The sequence below is a fragment of the Notolabrus celidotus genome, chromosome 23, assembly GCF_009762535.1.
Source record: "Notolabrus celidotus isolate fNotCel1 chromosome 23, fNotCel1.pri, whole genome shotgun sequence".
NCBI lineage: Eukaryota > Metazoa > Chordata > Actinopteri > Labriformes > Labridae > Notolabrus > Notolabrus celidotus.
In genome coordinates this window covers 24257355-24269292 of record NC_048294.1, presented here as the reverse complement: position 1 = coordinate 24269292, position 11938 = coordinate 24257355, and the positions used below count along the sequence as shown (strand labels likewise).

The 11938-nt window shown below is 42.7% G+C and overlaps 2 protein-coding genes across 2 annotated transcripts; both read right to left on the bottom strand.

Moving 5' to 3' along the window:
• Positions 1 to 2673: 2673 nt before the first annotated feature.
• LOC117807574 lies at positions 2674 to 4039 on the bottom strand. Its single transcript, XM_034676907.1, has 4 exons — positions 3973 to 4039; positions 3152 to 3853; positions 2893 to 3069; positions 2674 to 2805 (listed from the first exon to the last, which is right to left on the bottom strand). The coding sequence occupies exons 1-4, from the start codon at positions 4028 to 4030 to the stop codon at positions 2732 to 2734; spliced, it is 1011 nt and encodes a 336-aa protein (XP_034532798.1). The 5' UTR covers positions 4031 to 4039; the 3' UTR covers positions 2674 to 2731.
• Positions 4040 to 7670: 3631 nt separating this feature from the next.
• On the bottom strand, positions 7671 to 9361 carry LOC117807550. The gene is made up of 5 exons (XM_034676877.1): positions 9304 to 9361; positions 8468 to 9169; positions 8257 to 8382; positions 8127 to 8170; positions 7671 to 8040 (listed from the first exon to the last, which is right to left on the bottom strand). Exons 1-5 carry the CDS (start codon positions 9359 to 9361, stop codon positions 7921 to 7923), a joined length of 1050 nt encoding a protein of 349 aa, XP_034532768.1. The 3' UTR covers positions 7671 to 7920.
• Between the last annotated feature and the right edge of the window lie 2577 nt (positions 9362 to 11938).

Below are 11938 nucleotides of genomic sequence, written 5' to 3'. Positions count from 1 at the left end.
ACACGGCCTGTGAAAGCTTATGTATGTTGGGTCTGATATACTTTGTTCATGGAAAACAACATTATTTTTATTCTCTTCCACCTTTGCACATCTTAGAATTTCTTTTCATCAGGTTTGCATGAACATAACTTAGAAAAAAAATCCCATTGTAGAAGAACGTTCATATAGAACTCATCAGCAAACACTTTAATGGAGAAACAAGATACATTTTTATTTCATTATGCAGAAATGTGGTTAATTATTCTACCCAAAAAATTGCAGTTTTACTACACAATATACCAGCTTCATGATTATTCATCATTAGACACATTAGGCGTTTATGTTTTCAGCAGCAAGCACTGACTTTATCTGTTGTATGCTTTGTCCTCCTTTGAGAGACCTGAGCACACAATAACCACAGACATCAGTTATGGCGGTTATTTGTTTGCATGCTGTTGACCGAGAGAACAGAGCGGAAATATATCACCTCCCTCATATCAAAGAGACATGGTGCAGCTGAAGCTGAGGGAGCGAGGGGCCACGCAGGGTAAATCTTTACTTTAAGAATCTGCTACTGAATTATGACAAACTTGTAACACTGGAACAAGTCCAGTTTACAGCCTGACAGTGAAGTACACACAGTTTACAGCCTGACAGTGAAGTACACACAGTTTACAGCCTGACAGTGAAGTACACACAGTTTACAGCCTGACAGTGAAGTACACACAGTTTACAGCCTGACAGTGAAGTACACACAATTTACAGCCTGACAGTGAAGTACACACAGTTTACAGCCTGACAGTGAAGTACACACAGTTTACAGCCTGACAGTGAAGTACACAAAGTTTACGACCTGACAGTGAAGTACACACAGTTTACAGCCTGACAGTGAAGTACACACAGTTTACAGCCTGACAGTGAAGTACACACAGTTTACTGCCTGACAGTGAAGTCCACACAGTTTAAGGCCTGACAGTGAAGTACACACAGTTTACGACCTGACAGTGAAGAACACAGTTTACAGCCTGACAGTGAAGTACACACAGTTTACAGCCTGACAGTGAAGTCCACACAGTTTGACCTGACAGTGAAGTACACACAGTTTACGACCTGACAGTGAAGTACACACAGTTTACGACCTGACAGTGAAGAACACACAGTTTACAGCCTGACAGTGAAGTATACACAGTTTACAGACTGACAGTGAAGTACACACAGTTTACGACCTGACAGTGAAGAACACACAGTTTACAGCCTGACAGTGAAGTACACACAGTTTACAGCCTGACAGTGAAGTACACACAGTTTACAGCCTGACAGTGAAGTACAAATAGTTTAAAGCATGACAGTGAAGTACACACAGTTTACAGCCTGACAGTGAAGTACACACAGTTTACAGCCTGACAGTGAAGTACACACAGTTTACAGCCTGACAGTGAAGTACACACAGTTTACAGTCTGACAGTGAAGTACACACAGTTTACAGCCTGACAGTGAAGTATACACAGTTTACAGCCTGACAGTGAAGTACACACAGTTTACAACCTGACAGTGAAGTACACACAGTTTACAACCTGACAGTGAAGTACACACAGTTTACAGCCTGACAGTGAAGTACACACAGTTTACAGCCTGACAGTGAAGTACACACAGTTTACAACCTGACAGTGAAGTACACACAGTTTAAGGCCTGACATTGAAGTACACACAGTTTACAGCCTGACAGTGAAGTATACACAGTTTACAGCCTGACAGTGAAGTACACACAGTTTACAGCCTGACAGTGAAGTACACACAGTTTACAGCCTGACAGTGAAGTACACACAGTTTACAGCCTGACAGTGAAGTACACAAAGTTTACGACCTGACAGTGAAGTACACACAGTTTACAGCCTGACAGTGAAGTACACACAGTTTACAGCCTGACAGTGAAGTACACACAGTTTACTGCCTGACAGTGAAGTCCACACAGTTTAAGGCCTGACAGTGAAGTACACACAGTTTACGACCTGACAGTGAAGAACACAGTTTACAGCCTGACAGTGAAGTACACACAGTTTACAGCCTGACAGTGAAGTCCACACAGTTTGACCTGACAGTGAAGTACACACAGTTTACGACCTGACAGTGAAGAACACACAGTTTACAGCCTGACAGTGAAGTATACACAGTTTACAGACTGACAGTGAAGTACACACAGTTTACGACCTGACAGTGAAGTACACACAGTTTAAGGCCTGACAGTGAAGTACACACAGTTTACAGCCTGACAGTGAAGTACACACAGTTTACAGCCTGACAGTGAAGTACACATAGTTTAAAGCATGACAGTGAAGTACACACAGTTTACAGCCTGACAGTGAAGTACACACAGTTTACAGCCTGACAGTGAAGTACACACAGTTTACAGCCTGACAGTGAAGTACACACAGTTTACAGTCTGACAGTGAAGTACACACAGTTTACAGCCTGACAGTGAAGTATACACAGTTTACAGCCTGACAGTGAAGTACACACAGTTTACAACCTGACAGTGAAGTACACACAGTTTACAACCTGACAGTGAAGTACACACAGTTTACAGCCTGACAGTGAAGTATACACAGTTTACAGCCTGACAGTGAAGTACACACAGTTTACAACCTGACAGTGAAGTACACACAGTTTAAGGCCTGACATTGAAGTACACACAGTTTACAGCCTGACAGTGAAGTATACACAGTTTACAGCCTGACAGTGAAGTACACACAGTTTACAGCCTGACAGTGTAATACACACATTCAGTCCAGGTGTCGTCCCTCTGTGTTGTTGATCTGTTTCCTGCATCTTTGTAACCCTGGGAATTAAATATTCAAGACTTAAACTTATACTCTGAAGTGTTTTGATATGTAGAGAACGTGTTTGTATCTGAACTTCTGAAATAAAAAATACTCACCACTGTTTTGGGAATGGAGGCGCTCAACAGCTTGCAGCCGTTTGTCCCGTTGTCTGTACAGCTGTATGTTGATGACGTCAGGAAAACAACCAGCATGACGGTGAGCGCCAAAGCTCCCCTCAACACATACACCAAGACAGGAGAGCCCTCATCATCTGCAGAGGATGATACTGTCACTTACTGTCAAAGAATCACATAAAATGTACAGATGTTGACTTTAATAAAAAAGATACTCACCTTCAAAGTTGAGCCTGGTCCCGTTTCCAAACAGAATGTGTCCACATGAGATGACAGCGCAGTAGAACGTCCCAGCATGAGAGCGATTCAGGCTCTTCATGGGCAACTCGTACTCACAACTTTGTTCATTAGGTTTCCTCTCACACTGATTATTCTTATCTCCATGGATGTAAATGAGTCCTGGTTGAGACTCCTCAGAGTCTTTGAACCAGTACACACTGTGTTCTCCGTCACAGCTCCCAGTGGGGACGGTACAGCTCAGAGTCACAGAGCCTCCTGGCTGGATGGTCTCTGATCCAGATTGATTGACCAAAAAGTGTAAGTTCAAGCTTGAACCTTTGACACTGAGAGAAATGCCCTCCATAAATTCAAACACAGTTAAATAGCTAAATGCACAGTAATAAGTAGCTGTGTCTGAAACATGTAAATCTGTGATCTTCAAGTGATTCCGACCTATTTCAGTGTCCAGTGTGAAGCGTGGATTGTTCTTGAATTCACCATGCAGTTGAACACTTGTTTCATACTTGTAGTAAGTAGAGATGAGCCTTGGTTTCTCTCCCAGAGTTTGCTTGTACCAGTAAAACTTTGTTGCCTGATCCCCTTCATAGAAGCATTGCAAAGTTATCACCTCACCAACATCGGCTGATATGAATCCACTCTCTTGGTGAACAGAAGTGGTTGATTTCAGCTCCGTCGTCTGAGCTAAAAGGAGACAAACAAAATATTCAGTGTACTGGATCAACACAAAAAAATATTTCACAGTAAGTGTCATAAAAAGTGACCATAAACTCTTCAAGTCTCAACTTTAAAACACAACTCACCGGTTTTCTCCAAGCACAGACATGTGAGGCAGAACGCAAACATTAGAGGACTCATCATGCTCCAACTACCGTGTTGAACTGAGCACATCTTAGTGCTCTCTGCACTCTTAAGAGTCAAGACAAGATTTGATTGGCCAGACAGAGGTGACACACACCATGCCTCATATAGGAAACATGATGACAGCCTCACTCCAGCTTACAGCCTCAGTTTGGTCTTGAAAATCAAACAGAGTGAGATTTCTGTGGAACTTAATCACCGTACGACCAGCATCTCCAAAATAATAACAGATCTTTGTATTTTATCACTCATTTAACATTTCTGCTCAAGATGAATGCATTTGACTTAACAGTCAGAGTTAATGCTGCATGCATTGTTAAATTGAGTCTCTTTTTCACTGAAATCTAGTGAAGAATGCAAAGAGTGAAGAATAAATCCAAGGCACACAACATGCAGAAAACTATACTTCAGTTTCCTCTGTTCACTTATGATCTACTGTCTCTAAATACATCATTTCCATTCATAGCTGCGTGTCAAAAGGAGCCTTGTTTCAGAGAAAAACCACAAAGCTCTTTGTGCTAAAGGAGGCAGAAAGCAACAACAAAGAAAAAGGTGCAGACTGTAGTGGGTAAAAAGTTCAAGAGAAACAAAAGATCATGATGACAAAGTGCCAGTGTAGTATTACGGCCAAATTCCACCAGATCTGTGTCCGGTCCGTCATAGCACTGGATCTGATAGGTTTCTATTCTAGTCAATGTGTTAACTTCCACTGGATCTGCTCCGTAGCGTTCCGGTTACGTCTCTGATCCGGCAGGTCGGAGTCCTCCGGATCAGATACACAAGACTCCTTTCATTTCCTGATGCCGGAGCACGATGCATCAATCTCAACAGAGCAGATGGAGCGGGACAGGAAGTCAGGTTTCACCAAAACAAAATGAAAACATCCGGTTAATTTTCAGAATCAAACACTCTGTGTTATCACCAGATCGTATTTCACTTAACTACAACAACAAACCAAAGTCATGATGAGCGGAGCCAGGCCTGGAGTCAACAGGTCAGAGGTTTTCAGAGGACCAGAAAGACAACATGTATGAGGAGAGGAGGAGGAGAATCCTTGATTCAGTGATTACTGCGGGAAAACCTCGGTCACATGACTCCAGATGTCCGGTGGTCCTGTTTTGAAAACGCAACCGATGGGTGTTGACAGACAGATCGGTTGTCTTTGATTTGTCTCAACAAAACCTCTGAACGTAGACATTTAGACAAAGCCTAGACACAACCCAAATAAAGTTTGTAACCAGCTCTTAAAGACTTTTGTTAAACTATTACAATAATCAGAATCATGTCACAGCCTGTGGAAGGATCTTGGATTTCTTTGAATAGTAGACGTGACGGTTGTTTGCTGCAGAAAATTATTTAGTCTTAGATAATTTTTCTCCCTTTAGTGGATGCATACATCCATTATCCTGACCACTCATCCCGTTTGGGGTCACAGGGGGTGGAGCCTATACTAGGTCACCAACCCCCACCCACTTTTTAACCACTCCAGGTTGCAAAGAGGAAGGCTCTCACTGTTGTTTGTGCATATGCACCAAATAGCAGTTCAGAGTACGCAGCCCTCTTGGAGTCCCTGGGTGGGGTTTTGGAAGGGATCCCAACTGGGGAGTCTTTCATTCTTCATAGGGACTTCAACGTACATGTGGGCAAGGACGTAGACACCTTGAGGGGGGGATTGGGAGAAACGGCCTGCCTAATCTCAACCAGAGTGGTGATCTGTTTTTGGACTTCTGTGCCCATCATGTATTGGTCATAACAAACACCATGTTGGAGCACAGGGTGGGTTAAAGTGTACCTGGTATCAGAACAGCAATGACAGTTGTATCACCTGATGTGAGGCCATATGTCTCTGATACTTGATTGAAGAGAGGAGCAGTGCTGCCGACTGATCACCACCTGGTGGTGAGTTGGATAAGATGGAGGGGAAAGATCAAAAGGTGTAGTGCAGGTGAATGGAAAGGTCTGGCAGAGGCCCCTGTCAAGGAAGTCTTTGTCTCCCAACTTAGGAAGGATGTCTTGTGCATTCTGGGGGAGATTGAGGATATAGAATCCAAATTGGCCATGTTCAAATCCTCCATTGTTGAAGTGTCTGCAAGAAGTTTTGGCCTTTTTAACCTTTGAACCTGCCGGTGAAGCCGTCAGTCTGAAAAAAGGAGGCCTATCAGGCTTGGCTGGCCTTTTCTCTCTGAAAGCAGCTGGCAGGACAGGAGGGCTCCTTCTTGTGGATGGCTGTTCCATCTCCCCGTCTCCTGAAGTCCGCCACCTGGGTGTCATTCTTGACGCCACCCTCTCCTTCCAGGCACACATCAAATCTGTCACCAAGTCTGCCTTCTACCACCTGAAGAACATCTCCCGTCTGCATCCATCTCTTTCCGATTCAGTTGCAGAGACCCTCATCCATGCTTTCATAACCTCCCTGCTGGATTACTGCAATGGAGTCCTGTTTGGGGGAACCCAGCAATGCCCTGGACAGGCTCCAATATGTGCAGAACTCAGCTGCCAGGGTTCTCACACATACTAAGCCCTGGCAGCACATCACACCCACTCTCTTTCACCTCCACTCGCTCCCTGTTAAGTACCGCATCTCCTATAAACTCCTCCTCCTCACTTACAAATGCCTTTGCCCCCCCATTACCTGGCTGACCTCCTCCACCAACACACTCCATCCTGGAACCTACGGTCTTTGGACCTGGGTCTCCTCTCCATCCCCCGGACTAAGCTGCAGACTTTTGGAGACAGAGCCTTCAGTGTGGCAGCCCCTACTCTGTGGAACTCTCTCCCTCCCGACATCAGCAGCGCCCCAACCCTGGACAGTTTTAAAGAAGCAGTCAAAATGCACCTTTTCCTTAAGGCCTTACCCTGTTAGATATCCCAACCTAACCCCCAGACCCCCTACCTGACCCTGTGAAGCCACCTTTGGTTTCTTGAAAGGCATTACACAAATCCCATTTATTATTATTATTTTTATTATTATAAACATTTAGTAATACAGCATTTCATGGTTTATTCATATATAGTGCATTTATTTGATTTGAAGTATTTTGTGTGGCCTCATCTGAAGTGAGGACTAAATATGGTTTATGAACTTATTTTAATTAGACTGAAAGAAACAGACACAACACAGAGTCTTAGTTTGTACATTTCTTTATTTCAGCATGCAAAGTTCTTCAAACAAAGACAGACACAAACACTGGTTACTCTGATGTTGGACCGTGTCTGCTGTTCCAACAAGTCACAGGAGTCCGAGAGTTGAAGCATTCAGTGTGGTTCAAACAATGAAGGTTTCACATTAACACACACACACACACACACACACACACACACACACACACACACACACACACACACACAAACACACGTCATACACACTCTCTCAACATGAAATGCTTTACAGTCCAACACAAAAACATCTGAAATCCTCTTAAAGCAGAACAAACACTGTCTCCAGAATTGTTAGATAGACGATGAAACACTGAATGATCAGAGATTTGACTTTTCAAATGAAACACGTCCAAGAACACAGAGCACCAACTTATAGATCGTTTACTTCAGTGATATACTCAACATGACCTCTGCTGTGGATTTCCAGAATAAAAATACAAATGTTAAGAAGAAACATGGTCGTAAGTCTCAACTTTAACTAAATGTATTTAAACACACAGTTTAATGATTCACAGTCTAACACATGCTTCTCTACATCCTACGTTGACACTTTAAGAATACAGAATATTTTTTATTTCATGATGAAATTTTATTTCAAACATGTAAACAAACTTCTTAGACATATCTTTTAATAATAAAGTGACACCAGTGTCCAACCTAAGTTATAACAGTCTGTGACGTATGTTTGAAACAGATCAGTCTTGTTACACAGACACATGAAACGTGCAGCTCTACTGTTTTACACTTGAGTACACACATTCAGCCTTCATGTTGTTCTCTTGTCTTCTAGGTCTGTTGAGCCTGTGCTCTCTTACAGCTGCGTAATGGAGGTTTTCCTCATCATGGTCACCCTGACAGAATAAATAAGCATTAGCAGATCTCAGCCAATCAAAATATAGAACCTCAGAGAAAATAAACTCTTAATAAAGTGAAGTACCTGTTGGTTAGTTGTTGAAGAAGCTGGAAATGTTGCACCAGGCTCTGAAAAAGAATGAACATATCCCCTCACTATAACTCTGCATTAAGTGAGCACACAGTGTCAACAAGGAAGACAGCACTGACGGTACCTTCACATCTGCAGTTGTTTCTCTTGTTGATCACACACAACATGACAGCCAGCAACAGAATCAAGATGATAGTAAACGTCAAAGCTCCACTCAAGACAAACACCAAGACAGGTGAGTCTCCCTCATCTGGAGAGAGGAAGACATTAAGAGTTTTAACAGGAAGTATTATTCTTACGTTTGAATCACAGTAACTGATGAAACACTTACATACCTTCAAAGTTGAGCTTGCTCCCGTTTCCAAACAGAATGTGTCCACATGAGACGACAGCGCAGTAGAACGTCCCAGCATGAGAGGGATTCAGGCTCTTCATGGGCAACTCGTACTCACAACTTTGTTCATTAGGTTTCCTCTCACACTGATCATTCTTATCTCCATGGATGTAAATGAGTCCTGGTTGAGACTCCTCAGAGTCTTTGAACCAGTACACACTGTGTTCTCCGTCACAGCTCCCAGTGGGGACGGTACAGCTCAGAGTCACAGAGCCTCCTGGCTGGATGGTCTCTGATCCCGATTGATTGACCAAAAAGTGTAAGTTCAAGCTTGAACCTTTGACACTGAGAGAAATGCCCTCTATAAATTCAAACACAAATGAATAGCTATATGCACAGTAATAAGTAGCTGTGTCTGAAACACGTAAATCTGTGATCTTCAAGTGATTCTGACCTATTTCAGTGTCCAGTGTGAAGCGTGAATTGTTCTCGAATTCACCATGCAACCGTACACTTTTTGAATACTTGTAATAAGTAGAAACGTGCGTTGGTTTCTCTCCCAGAGTTTGCCTGTACCAGTAAAACGCTCTTGCGAGACGAACTTCATGGAAGCATCGCAAAGTTATCTCCCCACCAACATCGGCTGATATGAATCCACTCTCTTGGTGAAAAGAAGTGGTTGATTTCAGCTCTGTCGTAAAAGCTAAAAAGAGACAAACAAAATGATTTAATATGATAAATAAAGTTTACTGGATCAACACACAAATATAATTCAAAGAACATGTCATAAAAAGTGACCATAAACTCTTCAAGTCTCAACTTTAAAACACAACTCACCGGTTTTCTCCAAGCACAGACATGTGAGGCAGAACGCAAACATAAGAGGACTCATCATGCTCCAACTACCGTGTTGAACTGAAAACCTCATCGTGGTCTCTGCACTATTTAAAGACAAGACAAGATTTGATTGGCCCTGATAGAGGTGACATACACCATGCCTTACAACGTCACCGCCTACAGTCTCAGTTTGGTCTTGAGAATCAAACAGAGTGAGATCTCTGTGGAACGTATCATAAAATAAAAGATCTTTGTATTTTATCATCATTTCATATTTCTGATCAATATGAATGCACTTCACTATGTAGACAATCGTCATACTGTAAGAAATGTTATTTACCAGCTACATGTCAAATACTAAAATAAACCCTAAACTGAACCATGTTAGGATTTTATCCATTCAATCAAATTCAGTTCTTTAAATTGAGTCTCTTTCTTCACTGAAACCCGGTGAAGAGTTCAAGTTGTGCCGTTATGAAGAATAAATCTGATGCATAGTTCTGTTCAAACACTGTATATTTCAGTTTCAGTTGTTCACTGTCGGGTGTCACTTACCACATGGGCCTGAAGTGTAACAGCAACTTCAATCAGTGATCTCCTCTCAGGTCCTGCCCCTGTTTAAGCCCTACAGGCAAAGAAAACAACCTAAAGGTACTTTTCCACCAGAAGTTCTCTCCCAGGAACTAAGTGGTTCCTGTGGTCCATTGTTGTCTGCCTTTGTGAACCAGGTCAGTGACATATGGGGGGAACAAAAGTAATCACACTACATAGACATAGACGAAGGAGACAGACAGGCAAGCATCGTCACGAGGGACGCCACAGTTAGCCTGTTAGCATGGACGAGATTCAACCTGTGCTGTTTGGGATCGTGCTTTTGCATCGCAGGTGGATTCACTGAATCAATCCATCATTCTGGACAGCACCCTCTTATTTGCACTTCATATTCAAAACATCACTGGGACTGCATTCTTCCACCTCTGCAACATCTCCAGACTCCGCCCCTCACTGTCCCAATCCAGCACCGAAATCCTGGTTCACTCATTTGTCACATCCTGCATCGACTACTGCACATCCTCCTCGCCGGACTCCCCACCAAACTCATCAACAGACTGCAAATCATTCAGAACTCGGCCGCCCGGATCATCACCTTCACCAAATCATCCGACCACATCACTCCTGTTCTCATCCAACTTCACTGGCTCCCTGCAAAATACTGCATCCCCTACAAAAACCTTCTCCTCACCTCTGCTGGACTACTAACCATCCCAACAACTTCCCCGAGCCTTCAGCTGCTCAGCACCCAGACTCTGGAACCCCCCCCCCCCCCCCCCCCCCCCCCCCCCACACACACACACACACACACACACACACACACACACACACGCACACACACACACACACAGACACATCAGACAGTCAGACTCCATCACATCATTCAAATCCCAACTCAACACTCACCTGTTAGAACTGGCATATTCCCTCTAACTGGACACTCTGCACTTCACTTGTTTTTATTTTGATCTTCTGTCTTAATGATGTTTCAATGATGACTGCTTTTATTCACTGTAAGGTGACCTTGAGTGACTTGAAAGGCGCCTCCAAATGAAATAAGATAAGATAAGATAAGATAAGATAAGATACTCCTTTATTCGTCCCACAACGGGGAAATTCATGGAGTTACAGCAGCAAACAAAAAGGTGTACAGTACAAGAATTTCAACAAGAATATATATAGAAAAGAAATGTTCATCAGAGACAACAGCTTGGCCATAATTCTCCTGTCAGCCACCACCTCCACAGGGTCCAGGACTGAGCTGGCCTTCTTCACCAGTTAGTTCAGTCTTGCTCTCCTGTAGCAGGTGAAATCCTTCCAATTTATTGATTAATGTAGTATTATTAATATTTTATTATTATTATTATTATTATTATTATTATTATTATTATTATTATTATTATATGGACAGCAGATGACGCACAATTATTGGTGCTTGAAGCTGCTGCAACCCATTCCTATTGAATTCCCCTCTGTGTGGCTGTGTTGTATGAATTAGTAGTGCTTGCATATGAAGAGGTAGATTTTACACCAAATCAATGCACAATGATGCATTTCAATGTATGCACAAAACAGTGGCACACAAAGACACTCAGCAGTGCAGTTTGTGAAGGACTTAACCCTTTGCACATGCTTTGTGAAGTACACATTGGCTGTTTTCGAAATGGCCTGCAACATACTACTTACAAATGTAGTAGGCATTAGGTACTGCCTACTACGTACTGTGTTTGAGTTTAGTCTGTAGTATGACTGTTCTGTTGGATCTGGTCTGCAGGATGCTGGGTCAATCGTCGCTGGATTTCCAGTTTTGGAAAGCGGAAGTAAACAACGACCAAGCTGATAGAGAAACTGCTTCTGTAGCATCACTTATGATTTAAAAAGTTAAGAAGTGGTTTATATGGAATTTAATAATTTTCACAGCACCTAAAAACTGAGTTCCCGCCGTCAAAAAAGAAGAGAAAAGAAAAAGCAGAACGAGCGCTGTGCATTGTGGGAAGAGGGAGACTGGTCTGATGCATACTGTGAAATTTTCCCGAATCAGTACGCCATCCAGGGAGTTTTGGCATACAGCAGATTTTTCTTT

Bases quoted from the DNA above. Each gene is read 5' to 3' on its own strand.
- LOC117807550 (XM_034676877.1), bottom strand. From the start codon at position 9,361: ATGATGAGTCCTCTTATGTTTGCGTTCTGCCTCACATGTCTGTGCTTG. The intron at 8,383-8,467 runs GTATGTAAGTGT...TCCTCTCTCCAG, and splicing joins GAGCAAGCTCAACTTTGAAG to ATGAGGGAGACTCACCTGTC. The intron at 8,041-8,126 runs GTACTTCACTTT...TTATTCTGTCAG, and splicing joins CTTCAACAACTAACCAACAG to GGTGACCATGATGAGGAAAA.
- LOC117807574 (XM_034676907.1), bottom strand. From the start codon at position 4,030: ATGATGAGTCCTCTAATGTTTGCGTTCTGCCTCACATGTCTGTGCTTG. The intron at 3,854-3,972 runs GTGAGTTGTGTT...GTCTCCTTTTAG, and splicing joins TCTGTGCTTGGAGAAAACCG to CTCAGACGACGGAGCTGAAA. The intron at 2,806-2,892 runs GTTCAGATACAA...AGGGTTACAAAG, and splicing joins GAGTATTTTTTATTTCAGAA to ATGCAGGAAACAGATCAACA.